This window comes from Amphibalanus amphitrite, unplaced genomic scaffold (genome assembly GCF_019059575.1).
Source record: "Amphibalanus amphitrite isolate SeventyFive unplaced genomic scaffold, NRLGWU_Aamphi_draft 001953F_arrow, whole genome shotgun sequence".
Lineage (NCBI taxonomy): Eukaryota > Metazoa > Arthropoda > Thecostraca > Balanomorpha > Balanidae > Amphibalanus > Amphibalanus amphitrite.
Genome location: NW_024883446.1, coordinates 1 through 18,997, shown reverse-complemented (window position 1 = coordinate 18,997; position 18,997 = coordinate 1). Strand labels below are relative to the sequence as shown.

General features: G+C 48.0%; 2 protein-coding genes across 2 annotated transcripts; both read right to left on the bottom strand.

Moving 5' to 3' along the window:
- Positions 1-755: 755 nt before the first annotated feature.
- On the bottom strand, positions 756-4,950 carry LOC122375906. Its single transcript, XM_043355483.1, has 2 exons — positions 4,294-4,950; positions 756-3,566 (listed from the first exon to the last, which is right to left on the bottom strand). Exons 1-2 carry the CDS (start codon positions 4,764-4,766, stop codon positions 1,133-1,135), a joined length of 2,907 nt encoding a protein of 968 aa, XP_043211418.1. The 5' UTR covers positions 4,767-4,950; the 3' UTR covers positions 756-1,132.
- Positions 4,951-10,443: 5,493 nt separating this feature from the next.
- Positions 10,444-18,490, bottom strand: LOC122375903 (elastin-like; the record flags this gene model as incomplete). Its single annotated transcript, XM_043355479.1, has 2 exons — positions 10,444-11,127; positions 17,852-18,490. Coding segments are annotated over 2 exons (1,323 nt in total), but the record flags the coding sequence as incomplete, so codon positions are not given.
- Between the last annotated feature and the right edge of the window lie 507 nt (positions 18,491-18,997).

Below are 18,997 nucleotides of genomic sequence, written 5' to 3'. Positions count from 1 at the left end.
ATTTGGCAGCTTAGAGGTCAGTGGAGAGAGTGCTGCGCGTGCTACGTGATGGTCTGCTATTAGTCATCATTTTGTCGCTTCTGCCATCTTCGTTGACAAGGGCCCTGTTCATGAACCCCGGCGGTCGCTGCGGCCGCTGCGGTCGCTGCGGCCAGCCGGGTTGTTACGTCACAAAAAGGGGCGGGGCTCATGCAGTATGACGAATGTATGACGTCACCTTGCTGCGGCCGCTGCGATCTCTGCGGCCGCAATCCAGCGACCGCCGAGCCGCAAGAAAGTAATAGCACTGAACTTGGCGCACGGAGTCAAAATGTAGGCTGTGTTGCCATGGAGACGATGTTGTAAACAAAATCATTCCGTCCGGTGTTGCATGCCATGATACCTAAAAATTAGATTAATGCTTTAATATGAGATTTAATTTTAGACTTCAGTTTTTTGTGCTACGATTTAATGAAAAGAATGCCAAATCATTTATGTGACCCACTTACAAAAATACAATTAACACCAGACGGCCTTGAGAAACGCCCTTTTCATCACAGGAATGGAATACACAGATAAAAGAAGCGCGTGGAAACTATTGATTAGTAATCGTCTCAAGCGCGCAATTATCGGAAACTATTTCGGCAGCAGACGTGTTCATGGAACGCGATTGCGGTCGAGTGGGTGATGACGTTTCAAAAATGGGCGGAGCTTAGAGCCTGCGGCTGGCCGCAGCGGCCGCAGGGTTCATGAACAGGGCCAAGGAAACTCGCAGATAGTGGTTGCTTGTTTATGATAATTCGCACATCACAATGAATCGTAATACAATGAATGCAAGCCACAATTATCACAGAAATTGATCACAATGATACACTATTGGAACTGTGACGCTCCTGCGATGTCACTCTTCCAGCTCCAGAAACTAACAGGACAAAACACGGAGAACTGGCGGCGGGCGTATATACGTTTGACCCGGGTCGCGCTGAGCCATACTGTGCCGGCGCACAAATGTAACGTACATACTGGCCACTAGATGGCACTGTGAGTCAGCGCCTGAAGGCATACTGTGCCGGTGCACAAAGGTAACTTAAATATCGGCCACTAGATAACGCTGTCAGTCAGCGCCTGCAGATGCAGTGGAGCCGAGCTGGTCCTAAGTCTTCTTACTCCCACTTAACTTGCGGCGCTTCTGGTCTTCCCTAGAGCATCTCTCCTTACTGGTACTGGCGCCGGGGTCTGTGGAACGCTTCCATTTTCCGTGTAGACGGCTGTTGGCGTCCCTGACCATGTTGCTGGCGAACAAATTGAATAGGGAGCCTGCCATACGCGATACTACAGTTGCAAGACAGTGGCCTCCTTCACAGCTGATGTCTGAGACAGTCACGTTCTCGGCCGATGTGATGACTTCACTCACCACATTCACGAAGACTGCTCGCGGCAGGTTGCTGCCGAACAGACGCTGCCTGCTGCTCTGCTCTTTGACGAGAGTCCTCCAAACACAGCAGATTCTGGAAGCGATGTCGATTGCAGTGGAAGTGGGTCGTATCAGCTTCCCTCGATCTAACAGGCCGATGAAAGTATTGCTGAGCAACGACGTCTGATCCAGGTTGTCCGCCAAGCGAACCTCCAGTGGTGGAGAGCGTCTGTCGATCAGCAGATCTGCGCAGGAATCGCACTTGTTGTCTTTGGTGACTGCGCGCGCGAGGTAGCCGGCTATGTAGCCGAGCGCAGCCTCGGTTGTGTCATCGAGGTCGTCTTCGATGTCGCTTGCTGTGATCAGTGTTGACAGATGGCGTACCGTCTCGCTGTCTTCCTCCCCTTTCTCCTGTCTTGGAATGTCCATTCTTGAAGCGATTTCGGCCACGGTGAAGCCCGACCACCAAACCAGCCCTGTTGTGCGGATGATGGCTTCATTTTCCCAGAACTGGCGCACGCTTGCCCAATAGTTCCCACCGGCGAGCTTCCTCAGGTGCCCAAAACGACCTTCAATCTGATCCGACTGAATTTTCCCCGTGAGAACGTACTCTAGCCGATCTGGATATGTTGACAGAAGGTACCGTGCCAGGGCGACAAGACCCCTTGAGGTATAAAACACCGCCATACAAGTGTCCTTTGTCATCGGAGCACCGCTGTCGAGAACGGCACGCATGTAGTCACCAAAGCTCGCGATGAAGCCAAGTGACTTCTCGCTGTCGTCACATGCAGCTCGCAGTGCGATGCGGCTCTTGTCGTTCAGTCGTTGCGCTGCGTACGCCGACTTAACGTTACATGCATCAAACCACCGTCTGATGAATTCAAGGAGAGCTGCAGTGTCGGCGAAACCTGCACAGTCAGGCCGGTGTTCAGCGAAGTACCGTAGGGCCGCAGTCGTTGTTTGGTCCGTGGCTGCCGCTGCCAACTTCACACTGACACGCTCCAGAACTGATGGATTCAAGACTCTGTCCGTAAGCTTGTACGCAAGCTTGGCCGGGTTGCCATACTCCATCTCATGGATCCTCTTCAAGTGATCGAAGCTGACTTCTAGGTCGCGCTGGTCTTCTGAACCAGGGAGAGGCGGAAGACGGAGTGATTTGTTCCTCATCATACCATAATAGAGGTTCTTAAATACGTGCACTGTATCGTACAGCGTGAAAATCTTCTCCTCATCATCAGAGTATGGATTTATCACGTATTCCGGGTGGTGACCGTCCGTGCCGAGTGACCTGTGCCACGCTTGATTCGTGCGGTGGTTGTCAGTTGTTACCGACACCACAGTGAGTCCTAGCTCGGTCAGCCCCTTCAGCGTTTTGTTGAAGATGTCATTGATGTCGGATGTTTTGACGTGAGGGACTGGCTGCATGCATATCATGTCCTGGTATGTTCCTGCGACAGAGTTCACATGGACACAGAACAGAGTCTTGGCGATAGCTCCATCTTGCTCGCCAAACAGCCGCCCGCCGGCCAGCTCCATCGTCTGGGCGCAGTAGACTTCATCCATAGCCATATTGATAAGCCGCTCTCGTGGCGCCAACTTTTCAACTCGCATACGGAGGTACGCCATTGTCGTGCTGTCGAGTCCGGCGCTAACCTGCAGTGCAGATGTAAGTCGACGGAGCGTTTTTGAGTGCGGAAGGCAGAGCAAGGGCGACTGTTGAAGTGTGCTGTACAATTTGGGACTCATTCTCTCCCAAATCACTGCGTTCCCCAGAAGCTCCTGAGAGCACCGTCTGTTGTTCGCCGGCTTCGCGACTAGTCGCAGTTGTTCAGCGCAGAAGGAGACTACTGGGCAGACATCGCCATCGCTGGACTCGGCGATTGTGTCGAGGAGCGTCGCGGCTGCCGACAGACGAGCAGCAACTGTCACAGTGACACTCTTCAGACGTGCAATCACGTTCAGCACTTCTGACACTGATGAAAACGCTCCAGGCACGCAGCAGATATCAGAGACTGTCTTGACCGAAACATCAGTTCCTTGGCAGTGCAGCTTGAAGCGAAGGTCGTCGTATATGGTGATGTTGTGGGTTATAACGGGCATGCCAGCCGGTTCTGTAACTTCCTCCTTTCTTATGCTGATCACTGTCACGTCTTCAACGTTGACTTCGGCCACCCTGAAAAAGAAAATTCATTAGACGATATTCAAGCATCTATTTGCCGACACTGCAACCGCCCACCACAATATGTTGTATCTTTTGCGCACTTATAGCAAATCATATTTCTTTTGTTTTACGTATTCGATTGTATTTCAACATATTTGTTTTTATATAATCAATTATTGTAGAATGGTAATTACTATTTGTGAATATTTCAGTTAGGTACCTAGGTACCTTTTATGTTGTATGATCAGAAGCCTTATTCCGCATATGAAGGTACTTATTTTTCAGTAGTATCAGTTTTTCAAGACGTTGCAACGAAACAGTTACCTATATCAAATATGTAATTGGTGGGTTAAATCGTATTAATCTATCCGTCACTCCCGTTAAGTACCTATTCAACATAGTTGGGCATAATATCATTATCATTTATCATACCTAAAAAATTAAATACATATTACAAAACACTATAGGCGTAGGAACAGGGGGGCCAGGGGGCCATGCCCCCCACTTTGCGGCCAAGTTTTCATGCTACATTATTTAATGTTGCTCAAAATACAAAAATAAAGGCAGCAAACGATTCAGCAAGACGAGAGGAGTTCAAAACTGCCCTCAAATTTTTCTTAGGGGGGTTGGGGTTCCCACAAACTGAGATCGAAGTGTCCCTGACCGGGGTCTGCCCCCCCCCCACTTTTCGTGACGTTCCTACGCCTATGCAAAACATCAATTCCATTGATAAACATACCTGAAGCCCACGGGCAGGTGCTCCTTTTTTAGTTTCTGACAGAGATCAGCAAGGTTCTGTATCTGGTCGTCAGCAAAGAATGCCTGTGTCCGGTTTTCGGCCTCTTGTTCCTGTCGGAGTCGTCGTGCCGATGGGTCTGCAAATTTCGTCGGACGAGGTGTTGAGCGGCCTGTTGCGAGTTCCACAAACGGCACAGCATCTTTCTTCAGAAGTCGCCGTTTCCGATCCTTGCCGCGTCTGTTAGCACCCACACGAAAATCATGAGGACGGAAATGCTTTTCGCATATGCCACAGTTGACCCCGTTCAGGTTTTCCACGTTCCGTCCAATGGCTTCAGCCCATTTTCTCTTGCTTGCTTTATTTCCGGGGAATCGAAAAACGCTTAATCGTGGGGTAAGCTTATTGTTTTCCCTGTCCCATATCGTCGGCTTGTGTCCTGAACGACAGTTAGCAACTGCACAATATCTTGGCATTGTTGAACAGCTTCCATACTGTATACAACCACAAGTTATGAATTCATTGTGTTGTTGAACGATTGTACAGAAAGGGGAAATCACCAAAAAAATAATATTACAATGATCCACATTAAACCAACTTGGTATTAAGATGTATAAACTACAATTCCGACAAAGCTCAACGAAAACAATATGTTGAAATTTGGAATGTTTGAGATTCTATAAGTAAAATACTCATTATTGCAGCACGTGATAAATGCAATTAACATCCGTCATCCACCGCCTGCAGTACCCTTATGGTAATCGGCGAAATTTCGTGTCCAGTCCAGATATGTAGTAGTCTATGGTACTGCGAATACCTGGCAGGACCGCTATTGGTTGATCTGACCTGACCTGACCTGGCCTAAGAGGATGAAGACATCATGATAGGCGTTATCACAAGTGTATTCGCGGCCATTGGGGCGACGTAAGAAAAGAAGAAAACAACTGGCCCCAAGAACTTTAAATTATCAGTTAGCATGCGCCTTTTCCTTGATGTGTAGAGAATTTACCATAAATTGTTAGAGAAAATTGCATTTAATATCTTCCATTTATGCTTTTTTCATCGTTTGCACAATGTGTTCTTTTACTTAGCTAGAAACACTAATTAGAAATAGTTCCCGCATCCGTCAAGAACAATAGGGAAGGCTTGAAGTTAATACAATAATCTAAACGGTTTTGTAATCTATGTGAAGACACTTCTAAAATTGCCTGTAGAAATATTGAAGGCAAAAAGTCAACTTCTTCACAAGACTGATGTCTATAAACCTATTCAACGTGTGACAACTCAGCCGGTATTTCGTCGCCTACAGCCCAGCTTTCCCTAGTGACCGATAGAGGCGCTGCTATCGATGTCCGCCCGTGCCGCCTAACATCAAAACTAACAGGATATTCGTGATCAGCAACCCTAAAAAAGTAATATTCTCACTCAACGACGTTCTAACAGGTCCCGACTTTACCTTCGTTTGGGTCATTGTTCTGACCCGGAATGTCAACCAATGACCTTGGACCTTAAAAATTAGGTATCATCGGCTTCCTCTTGTCACGGGCAACACGTTCGTTTATACCGCAAAGCTCTAGCTCGATCAGGGGCCAAACGGCAAGGCGGGATCCAACGGGCCCCCTCCCCCCGCTACCTTTGCTGCTGGCAAGACACCAATACCGGCGAGGGTTGAGTGGCATTCGAAAGAACGTCAAAAAGCAAGACGAAACATTTCGGTCATCTTTAGGTCAGGCCAAAGGTCCGGTCACCAGAGGCCATCAAAGGTAAAATGTTGCTTACTTCTTGTTGAATGATATTGAGGGTTTCCTTGAAAATTGTGTTGAGCCCCATTATGATTAAAAGATAAGCAAGTAATAGCCTTTGGCTCATTGTGTAATTGACAAAAGAAATGTTCAGAAACGAATTATTCGACACCAGTAATATGTATATGATCGGTAGCTTTCGGGGGCTGCTGCCTCCTTCATCAGCCTGCTTTTTAAATGCATTAGAACACAAGACAATACGTTTCAAACATGTCTACCAAAAAGTAAACCGCCACGAGTAAAAGTTGTAACGGTACGTCTCAAGCATAGATGCACAACAGTTTGATACATGATAACAAATAATAACACATAATTAAGTCGCCATCGTCCGTAATATCCGTAATAAAACATTCGACATTAATCGTGATCCGTGGTCGTAACAATCGAGTTCGCACAATCGGGGTCATGACACATTAATCGATGGTAATCGTTATAGGATCGTAATCGTTACATACTCGTAGGCGCACAAGCTTGCATAAATTCGCTCGGATAGCCACACGCCTATATTTTTTACACGCCTATACACGCCTATACACGCCTATAATTTATGCAAGCTTGTGCGCCTACGAGTATGTAACGATTACGATCCTATAACGATTACCATCGATTAATGTGTCATGACCCCGATTGTGCGAACTCGATTGTTACGACCACGGATCACGATTAATGTCGAATGTTTTATTACGGATATTACGGACGATGGCGACTTAATTATGTGTTATTATTTGTTATCATGTATCAAACTGTTGTGCATCTATGCTTGAGACGTACCGTTACAACTTTTACTCGTGGCGGTTTACTTTTTGGTAGACATGTTTGAAACGTATTGTCTTGTGTTCTAATGCATTTAAAAAGCAGGCTGATGAAGGAGGCAGCAGCCCCCGAAAGCTACCGATCATATACATATTACTGGTGTCGAATAATTCGTTTCTGAATATTTACCATGTCCCAGTACAACAATTCCATATTTAAAATGACAAAAGAAATGGAAAAGAATATATGTGCGACACTTTTTCATGAGTGCAAGAAAAAGTGTCGAACACGAAATATCGCACATATATTCTTTTCCATTTCTTTTGTCAATTATACAATGAGCCAAAGGCTATTACTTGCTTATCTTACTTCAACTTACTTACAGCTTACTTCAACATTCTTCGAAAATCCGGTGCATAACTTGGGAACCAGTAGAGCTACAGCGCTGCGGGAAATCGCATTCGATAACCCTTTTAACGCTCGATCCGTAATGTGTCCTCATAGTTGACCCCACGTCAAGGTTTAGTCTCTAGAGGGCAAAAAGTAAAGAAGCCGTTTTTACGAACTGTTTTGCTTCAATAGCTTCAATAACACAAAGGCTCAGGTAGCCACCTGGTAACAACAGGAGCGTCGTGGGTAGCCACCCGCCCACTTTTATGGCCTTTGTGGGCACGTAGTCTGCAATAGCCGCATTGACAAGGTCGTAGAATTTCTCAGTGGCAGAGTCGACGTCCAAATCTCGTAAGTCGCTCCATGGCAGGCAGTTCAGTGCGCGGCGCAGGCCGTCAAAATCTGCAGCTTTATAGTTGAACGCCACAGAGCGAGACACCTTGGAGAACAGGCGAGCGTTCACCGACACACTGGTGATCACCTCTCGATGATCAGAGTCGAACGTCCCCTCACGCACAGAAGACACCGCCCCCATTCCACAGGTTAGAGCCAGTTCCAGAACAGCGTCACCGCGAGTTGGAGCCGATACCGTCTGGTCCAGGCCGTGCTCACTAGCGCCATCTACAAACTGGATGGCTCGGGCCGTTCTCCTGAGTAGCACCGGCTCCCGCCGCGGCGGCCACTGTATCTCGGGGAGGTTGAAGTCACCCACGAGTATCAGCGGCCGCCCGGCTTCCCGAACCCTCGCAACGAAGTCCATGATCTTGCCGATGTCGCCGTCGGCCTCTGGGGGACGGTAGCATGTCGCCGCTATCACCTTCTTTCTGTCGCCTATCTGGACAGCCAGCAGCTCGCAGTCAGGTTCCAGGTCTGCGCGTCGAACTGGACGCAGGCTGGATCGGACGGCACAGACGACACCTCCACCATGGCTGGCGCGGTCTTTCCTGAACCTGAAAGACCATGTCCTGCATATAAATGTCCTGAACAAGTGACATTTATATGCATTATTCGATGTTTCAAATAAACACCGCTATCCATTTTCAAGATAAGTATTGTGTAGGTATAACATGCTTCGCTCGATACTACCAAGAAACTACGTTTGCAAGCTTCGGTTTGCACTGACTTTTCAATGCATAAATGACGATATTAAAATCCATGTTTGGGTGAGCATTATTCCCTAAATATCTTACTTACATCAATACAAACATTAAATGGACGATTGTCACATCAGTCACACCAAGATACCTAATACTGCACAGCACAGTAAGGTGTTGGCTTTACCGAAATTGTGACCTAAAACTATCACGCCTGATCCATGGTCACTGGCCAGGGGTAAATTTGTCTGTGGGGTCATGTTGGATCGACCCCTAATGCATTTGACAACAGAGACACTGTGCGAATTTGATTGAATGTAGTGTCCATGCACAATAACTAGGCGTTTTCACAAGGAGCAGCTGGTACAAACTTGGTTTAGATTAGCCGTTTTCACGACGGGCTATCCGGCGAATGCACCTGATTTGACCAAATCTGCACCTAATTTCTTTAACAGCAAATATCTTCATTTTATAAATTTATTTCAGTGCTTTAACCCTCGCCCGTATAGGGGGGGGGGTCGAACGGACCCCCCCTTGGTTTTTTTGCGAATAACTCGCGTAAAAAGCGGCCGATCGCGACGAAACTTTCAGTACCCTCCTGTTATTCAATTTTACACCCCGCCTGAAAATTTCATGATCCTGAGCCAAATGACCTTTGACCTGTGACCTACTTTTCGAGACCATGCTTGGCCGGAATCGCGATTCGGCGTATGTCGGCTCGCATTAGCCGTGCGTTTGCAGTCTTTCCGTGGTTTCAAGCGTTTAAACATGTGATATGATGTTGCCCCCAGGCACTAGAGTGGGTGTCAAGGTCACCTGAAGGTCAGGTCATGTCATTGACCTTTGATGACCTCGGTTCACTTTTTCGAGTTTTACATGTTTCTAGGCCAGTTTTTGGAGCTGAATTCGAATTTAGCAACCATACGAACATTTACGAAGTAGTTTTGGTGCCTTCGTAACATGTTACGAAGCTGTCAGAGGCCGTTGACACCTACTACGAATACCTGACAGAACCCCTACTGGTTGACCTGACCTGACCTGACCCGACCTGACCTAAACGCATTAAGACATCATCTATGATCAAAACTAACATGATATTTGTGATCAGCACCCCGAAAAACCCCATAGCAGCCACGCTTTACGACGTTCTAACAGGTCCCGATTTTCTCGACTTTTGGGTCATTGGCCTGACCTGGAAGGTCAACCAATGACCTAGGACCTTAAAATTGGGTATCATCGGCTTCCTCTCGTCACGGGCAGCACGCTCGTTTTTTTTCCGCGAAGCTCTAGCTCGATCAGGGGTGAAACGGCAAGAGGGGTCCAACGGACCCCCCCCCCCCCTTATACGTTCGCGGCTGGAAAAACACCAATACGGGCGAGGGTTAACCGATGATGCTCTCAGATAATATGACAAAGCAGGCATATAAGCAATTAGTGCAACCCTAGCTAATAGCTGCTAAGAGACACACTGAACCTGATTTGACCAAATCTGCACCTAATCTGTACCAGATGTGCACCAAATATGTACCAGATGGCCGTCGTAAAAACGGCTATTATGCAGCTTTGGTGCAGATTTGGTCAAATCAGGTTTAGATGTTTCTTTAGAATTTGTCGGTTTGTGCTAGACAGCTGCTTAAATACCTCATTTTTCAAATTATCAGACATTGTTTTCGATATAATACTGAAATAAATTCATGATACGAAGATAGGTATTTATTGTAAAAGAGATTTGGCGCAGATAGCTGCATTCACCAGATAGCCCGTCGTAGAAACGGCTAATGTCGAAGTTAAATGCTAGGCTGCTAAAAAAGAAGAAGAACATTGGCGCAAAACATTGCTGGTGCCTGTCGACTAACTTCCGGAAAACCCGAAGCCCTGTACCCATACGAATATAAGGCAAAACATATATCATAAATGTATTGAAAAAACAACGTGCAAACGCGCAAACATACTCAAACGGACAAACACACACATAAAACATTCACGCAGGGCGCATACTGAGGATTAGATTGACCTCATATTTCACACCGTCTTAGACGCTGTGCCGTACTGAGTCAATAAATAAGAATAAGGAGTAACACAGCGACCCTGGAGTGGGCCCGTCTGTCTGAACATTAGTGGCCGTACGCCAGTGTGTTGAGTCCAATGGGACGGCCCACAAGACCCAGCCCGGTCTTGGCCACGCCGATGGGCCTGCCCACCAGGCCCAGGCCGGCTCCGGCACCAATGGCGCCGATCCTCTTTCCGCCGAGCAGGCCCAGGCCGGCTCCGGTGCTGATGCCGCCTCCCAGCAGGCTCACGCGCTTTGTGGCGATCAGAGGACGCACAGCGGCGACCTTCTTCACGGCGCCCACACCGATGCCTCCAATGCCGTAGCCGCGAGCCACCTGCGGGTGCTGGGCGTAGCCCTCGTAGCTGACCTCGGCGTTGAAGCCGCTGTATCCGTCGGCGACGTACTTGACGATCTGGGTGCGGCCGTCGGGCAGGTTGACGGAGTACGAGCCCTGCACGTTACCGGCACCGTCCGACACCTCCTGTTTGGCGGCCATCGGTCCGTAGTTGGGGTCATCGATGGCGTACTGGTACTGGTACGGCCGCGGCTCGGCGTAGTCGACGGCGACGGCCTTGCCGTAGCCGACGGCCTTGCCGTAGCCAAGGCCACGGCCAGCCAGCGCGGGCACGGCCAGGGCGCCGGTGCCGGACAGGATGGGGCTGATACCGCTGGCGGCGGCGGTGGCCACCAGGGCTGCTACAATGAATGTCTTCATGGCGGAGCTGGTTGTGAGCGACTGGAGCGTCTGGTGGCGATACGAGACGAGCCGGTTACTTTATACCGGACCGCCGCACCCCGCCCCGCCCGCGTCACCGACCATGGCACCGGTGCGTGATACAGTAAGTCTTGGCGGCAACCCGTTCAAACCGAACAGTAATAGTAGGGCTATTTTCTTTTGCTAGCTGTTATCATTGTATCTTACAAAGGAGTTGATCGTACTGCTACAAAAATTTAGCTGGGACAGGGATGCAGGCAATTATAGCCCCTTCTCGTGGCGGAGCTTCGACACCTTTTTGATTTAATTTGAAAACAAAGTGGCAAAGCAATCGAAGATATACCTAACTATTTGAATTCGACAGATTGAATTACTAGTTATAGCCTGACAAACCTAAGAAAGAACAGAGTTAAATCTCATGAATCACTTTGCACGTGTTTTGATCACTGAAGCTCGGATAAAATTTTTGTGAGAAGCTTTGAGAAAAATATTAACGGATATTTTTAAGGCAATTTTAAACTGCGCATGACTGGTGTATTTTCCATAACGGAGTGACTGAGGGGGGGGGGCTCTCCAGAGCCCCCTCCTATCTCCAAAACTACTGGACCGATCGTCAAAGTTCAAACGGCATCTGATAGCTCTGGAAAAACTGTCGAGCGAAACCTATTTTCATTGACCTCGAGGTCACCGATGACGTCACAGGTCAGGTCAATGTAAAAATTATCAGCTTTTTTGCTTGTTCACAATTTAGGCTGTGACCGCCGGCTGGCAAGTCTGATCAGGCTCGTTTTTGGTTTACGCACTCCTTGATATATGCCTTAGATACCCTGAGGGTACCGAACTTTTGCTTCGAATTTTTCAGGTCAAGACCAGGTCCTCCTAGGTCAGAAAAATTGTATATCATGTATCGGTCACGTGACGCATGTTTTATAGTCCGTTTTACTCGAAGATTTCAAACACAATGTCGTCTGTGTCTGGTAAAGAGCAAGTAGCATACGAATATATTAAAGAAGCAATTACATATAAATAAGCGGACCGGTTTCGTCCGCTTATTCCGAAATATATTTCTATACACCGTCAAATATGTTTAACTTTTAGGCATTTACTGATGTATCGAGCGTTGATGTTTGGTGTACGAGCATAACCACCGAAATATGATGGTAGATTGTGAGTGTTTTTAGGTAGTAGGTGCCCTGCTCAGCAATGCTTATTATTTTCTAACTGAATCAGATTTTATTTGAAACGATTGTCATTGTGCTAGTTTTCTTGTTATACGTTTTTGAAAAGGCGCTGAAGAACTTTTGGATAGACGAAACCGGTCCGCTTATTTATATGTAATTGCTTCTTGAATATATTCGTATGCTACTTGCTCTTTACTACATACCTGTCCAATATATCTACAGTCGTCTGTGTTATTTGAGGTCATTTTCAGCTGAATTTACCGGAGGTCAGGTCACTTTCAGGTTAGAAAAGGTCAAATTTTCAAAATGAAATTTTTCAATGCAGTGTGAGCTAAGGAACACGATGTTTTCATTTATATTGCTGTACAAGGTCAAAAACGTACAAAAAATGGTTTCGAATAGTATATAATTGTAAAATTTTGACAATAATGCAAATAACTTGGCTATTTGTGAAGATATTGGGCTAAAACATGCTAGAGTAGCTTATAATTGTGTGTCCTATCACATATATTCCGATTTTAGCGAAAAATCAAAAAGTTTTTGAAAAATCAAAAATATATTTGCCGTAGTTCAAAATGCACGTGTTTCAAAATGTTAAAAATTTCGAAATTTCGAGATAGCAGTTGATAGCTACTTATATTTGTAGTCCACTCATGCAAAGAACTTGGATCTAGCTTTAAAACTGAGCTCTTGAGAGCGTTTGCCGTAATTCAATATTATGCATCAAAAAGGGCCGACATGACGTTAAGCTGACGTTATTTACGGCCAAACTGTTGTTCTAGAAAGCTGAAAGTTTAACACAAGGTGTCAAATTGATGCCGCTGAAGGTACCGCAAGTTTCTTTCGTGTTGATCCGTCAAACGGTTTAGAAGATATTGCCGAAAAACGGGAGGGGCTCTGTAGAGCCCCCCCCCCCCCAGTCATGCGCGGGTTAAGGCACTGGCATCACTGGCAGTTGCACTTTAAATCCGTGTTTTCTTAGGTTTGTTAGACTATAGTAAACTATAGGCATTAAAATTTCATCTAATACAAAGCTGTTCAACCGCGGATATGATAGGTGTCCGATGTTCCATCGTAAAACGGGCTGATATGTGACGGGCAGGCGATAACATTTAATTTTCACACTCTCGGTCATGGAAAACGGTGGAGGGGAGCGGACTACATGAAACTCTCCTTTTTGTCGATCGCGTCAAAATAACGGTGACGGCATCTCCTGTATGAAAAATAGAAACTCCTAAAAATTAAGTGCCCTGATTTTGCTATAGGTATACTCTGACGCATTTTTTGCTGCAGTTTTTTGAAAAAAAAGAGTTCAGTATAACTCACCTCAGGTCACCAAGTCACCAAAGTTGGTACACCGTCACCAATGAGGGTGAAATTGGAATGGTAGGTATTTTTGCAGCATGCTAAGTATATTTTGATTGCACTCAGTCATATACCATGTGCCTCTGGCACGATCATAACGATACAACGAGTGATTTGAGGTCGAGTCATTGTCTCATTAGGGAAAAATGTCTTGGGACCTGACCCTAACAAAGCGCCTGTGGGCGCTGTTGCCAGGCTCTGGAGGGACATTTGGTGTTGGTGTTACTAGGTGTTGCAAAATACGAGTATAAGAACCAGGTTTCGCTGATTTTTCATAAAATCCTATTATTGCAATGTGCAGCCCGGTGTTTTTTTATCAAAAGCCTTGATCTTTATGCATACTCGTATTTAGCACGATATAGGAAACGAGCTCAGGCTACGGACATGCTATCTCAAAACACACATCCATGCGAATTCGAAACGGTAAAATATACGTTGATCGATAGGCACAATCTTTACTCTTTGCAAAAAAAAAAAAAAACATACAAGTTCACTCACTGATCCAAAGTGACCTGTGGACTGCAGCCTCTGGTCGACCGAGGTGGCCGTGCTTAGAATCTCAGACACTCATGACTGCATGAGTGCCAGATGGGTGAGGCGTGAGACTGTCCCATAAAGTGGCACGAAGGTTAAGAATGTCTTCGGCCGGCGTAGTATAGAAGACGACTTTTGATGATGTGAGTGTGCATGGTCGACTTTAAAAGCGCCATAGAAACCTGCTGATCTCACCGAACATTCGCCTTCCTTGCGTAATCCTCAGACCAAATATCTACATTGAGATGGCCAGGTCAATTTTGCGATCTCTCTATTATCTATTAGTTAACCCGCGCCGTGCTGGTGGCCTGTGCTTTCCGTGTCGTGCTGGGGGGGGGGGCGTTTTCAAGTCCCCCCTCTAACTCGGCTCCTGGGCCACGTAGCGACACCCAGTAAGGGGAAATCGAAAGAGCGTCAAAAATAATGACGGAAAGACTTAGTTTCAATGCTTAGGTCAGGTCAAAGGTCAGGTCACCAGAGGTCATCAAAGGTAAAATTTAGTCCATTTCAACAATTTTGGAAACTGCCAACGGCTAACTCGGGAATCAATAGAGCTACAGCGCCGCGGAACGTGTTCCTCTCGTCGAAACGCGTCGAATGAACTATACGTTGACCTTGAAAGGTCATTTTGAAAATTTGACCGCACGTCAAGGTCATGACCTGACCGGATGGGGCCATGCTGCATATCAGTCGATCCGTATCGTCGAGCTGACCACATCTGACGTGTTTTCACCGCTCTAGCACGTCTCTATCAAAAGTTATAGCCAAAAAACTGCTGGTGACCGTTTATGACCTGAGATGACCTCAAGGGCACACAAAAGGTTAACAGGTGCATTTTTCTGATTCAGTGTGTCATGTTTACCTATGAACCGATGTTTGGAGGGTTTTAAAACGACATTCGTCCAAAAGAGGCACATTTCACTTTTCTCCCACTGACTTGAGGTCCCAAAATTGACCTGACCTTAGGTCACAGAAATAAAAAGTCCGAGATGAGCATTTTATACATATTGTTAGTCTTATCAATCTCTGAAAGTTTCAAAAGTGATCGTTCAGGTCGTTGTAGCTATAGCGGGCCTTTAAACTTTTTTTAGGTAAGGCCACTTGACGTGCCCTGGTGACCTGACCTTGAACGACCCTGATCTGAAATTTTCACAAGCTGTGTAGAAAAGATGTATGAACAGGTGTATCAAAAACAGCGGTGCTACGTGACGCCGTTTTTGAGATATTCGCGAAAAATCCTAAGGGGGCGGAACCCCCCCCCCCCCTGCCAGCACGGCGCAGATAAATGGGAGGCAATTGAAATGCTCTTCTTCTGAACGAAAACAACCTCAAACATCGGGATTCAGGTAAATATGACACATTTAATCGGTAAATGTCACTCGTGATGTGACCACTTTTATGTTACTGAGGTCATCTCAGGTCATGAAAGGTCTCCAGTAGATTTTGGGCAATAACTTTTGATAGAGATATGATAGACCAATGAAACACCCTATATAATTATTTTCCTTCTCGAAAATATGGATCGACTAATATGCAGTATGACCTTTCCCGGTTAGGTGATGACCTTTACCTTAGGTCAAATTCTCAAATGCCCTTTTAATGTCAAATTCTAGTTCATTTGACTGGTCTGTCTCGAAAAATAGAACACGATGCTGGATAAACTAATCTCGTGCAGGTCTGAGCCAAGAGGTATTACAGATAAACGTCCTCCGCGAAAAGTATATTTTGAGGCTAAAACGTTTACCTTATGTCAAATCTGAGATAATCAATAAGAGAGAGCATAAAAAGAGCTATCGAATATGCGCTTTGCTGCGGCGCTGTAGCTCAATCTCTTTCTGAATCCTGACATGCGCCGCTTTGTCGAAAAATGTCAACATCGGCGAAATTTGATTTTCGGTTGTCGCTGGTGACCTGACCTTCGACAAGTTCGACCTAACCTTACAAATGATCTAAGCCTGGCTGCTGCATCTTGAAAAGGGCCCTTGGTGTCGATGAGAAAGCCCCATGTCCAATAATTGCCTATGCGTCAGTGGTTTCGGGGGGGCCTATCAATCTTGAATGGGGCGGGGCGACCGAAGTCTCCATTCAGTTTCGCGGTTCAGGTAGGCGCCAGTGGCTCTTGAGGGGCGCCAGCGACCTCGGATTGATGGGGCGACTGTGATCTTCAGAACGGCGTTGAGGAGCGCCATTGGGCGTGGATGGGGCCACTGTTGCCTTCAGCAGGGCGCTGGAGGGAGGCCCTGGAGGGGCTTGAGCTTGGGTGGGCCGACTGTAGTCTCCAGGGGCGTTGTCTCGGATGGGGCGGATGTGATTTTCAGAGGGGTGCCGGGTAGTCTAGAAGGGCGCCATTGGTTTCAGAGGGTTGCCAACGATCTTAAGGTGGGGCAGCTGTAACCTTCGTTTAGATGGGCGCGATCTTCAGAAGCGCGCCGGACGCTCTGGATGGGCTTGAATTGGGCTTGAATGGGGCGACTTAAGTCTCAAGCGGGACGACTTCAGTCTCAAGGGGGGTGGGACGCTAGTGGCTCTTGAGGGCGCTATTGATCTCGGATAGGGCGACTGTGATCTTGAGAAGAATGCGGGTGCTTTAGAGGGGCGCCAGTGGTTTCAGGGCGCGCCATCGATCTTGGATGGGTCGATTGGGGCAGCTGTGAACTTTAGAGGGGCGCTGGGTGCTCTAGAGGGGCGCCATCAAGCTTTAATGGGGCGACTGTTCCGTTCAGGTGGGTGCCAGCGGCTCTTCAGGGGCGCCATCGATTCCGGGGGTTCGGAATATTCTGGTATCCGGAGGGGCGTCCTTCAACATTTGGGGGCTCAGGTCGTATTTGGGGGTGCCCTGGAGAACATTTAGGTGTCCACTTCCAGGCACCCCCAAAGAGATATTGAGTTCGATCCCTGCCTGCACATCACTTTTTAATTCATGTTCTCTCTGTAAAACGGCATCAGCCTAGTCGGCGCTAATTGGGGCGCCATTTGGGCGGCTGGGCGGAAAGGGGGGGCCATGGCCCCCATGGCCCTCCCCTGTATACGCCACTGTGCATGAATATATGACGTTACATTTTAGACTGACCCCCTGTCACTCGCTCACAATGGCGCCCCTCTCAAGGGAAAAGTCGCCCCCTCGAGCACCATGGCCCCCCCTTTCCCTGAATTCTGGCTACGCCACTGACCAAGAATCCTGTTTTTGCCTCATTTACTCTCATACTATGATCGCAAAACCAATCAAACATGCATTGTAAAGCAGTTCCAATTCGGTTCACAAGCTCCGGTAAATCCTGCTTTGTACCGGTAGTCCAGATTTGGGTGTCATCGGCGAATTGAACCATTTTACGAACTCTGGCACGTGAAGACATAGGTCGTTAGCAAAAATGCACCATAATATACAGCTCACGAATAGAAGGCAAAAATTATATATCATAAATGTATTGAACAAGCAGCGTGCAACGCGCAAACATACTCAAAACGGGCAAACACACACATAAAACATTCACTCAGGTTGCATGCTGAGGTTTAGATTGCTGCGCAAGACATCATATTTCACACTGTCTTAGACGCTGTGCCGTACTGAGTCAATAAATAAGAATAAGGAGTAACACAACGACCCTGGAGTGGGCCCGTCTGTCTGAACATTAGTGGCCGTACGCCAGTGTGTTGAGTCCAATGGGACGGCCCACAAGGCCCAGCCCGGTCTTGGCCACGCCGATGGGCCTGCCCACCAGGCCCAGGCCGGCTCCGGCACCAATGGCGCCGATCCTCTTTCCGCCGAGCAGGCCCAGGCCGGCTCCGGTGCTGATGCCGCCTCCCAGCAGGCTCACGCGCTTTGTGGCGATCAGAGGACGCACAGCGGCGACCTTCTTCACGGCGCCCACACCGATGCCTCCAATGCCGTAGCCGCGAGCCACCTGCGGGTGCTGGGCGTAGCCCTCGTAGCTGACCTCGGCGTTGAAGCCGCTGTATCCGTCGGCGACGTACTTGACGATCTGGGTGCGGCCGTCGGGCAGGTTGACGGAGTACGAGCCCTGCACGTTACCGGCACCGTCCGACACCTCCTGTTTGGCGGCCATCGGTCCGTAGTTGGGGTCATCGATGGCGTACTGGTACTGGTACGGCCGCGGCTCGGCGTAGTCGACGGCGACGGCCTTGCCGTAGCCGACGGCCTTGCCGTAGCCAAGGCCACGGCCAGCCAGCGCGGGCACGGCCAGGGCGCCGGTGCCGGACAGGATGGGGCTGATACCGCTGGCGGCGGCGGTGGCCACCAGGGCTGCTACAATGAATGTCTTCATGGCGGAGCTGGTTGTGAGCGACTGGAGCGTCTGGTGGCGATACGAGACGAGCCGGTTACTTTATACCGGACCGCCGCACCCCGCCCCGCCCGCGTCACCGACCATGGCACCGGTGCGTGATACAGTAAGTCTTGGCGGCAACCCGTTCAAACCGAACAGTAATAGTAGGGCTATTTTCTTTTGCTAGCTGTTTTCATTGTGTCTTACAAAGGAGTTGATCGTGCTGGTACAGTCAGTGGCGCAGCCAGGGGGTCAGAGGGTCAGCTGACCCCTCCGAACTTTCTGTCATGGCCCGCTCAGAGAGAGAGAGAGAGAGAGAGAGAGAGACAGAAGAGACAGAGAGAGAGAGACAGAGAGAGAGAGACAGAGAGAGAGACACACAGAGAGAAGACAGAGAGAGAGACAGAGAGAGAGAGAGACAGAGAGAGAGAGAGAGACAGAGAGAAGAGAGACAGAGAGAGAGAGACAGAGAGAGACAGAGAAGAGAGAGAGAGACAGAGAAGAGACGATAGAGAGACAGAGAGAGATAGAGACAGA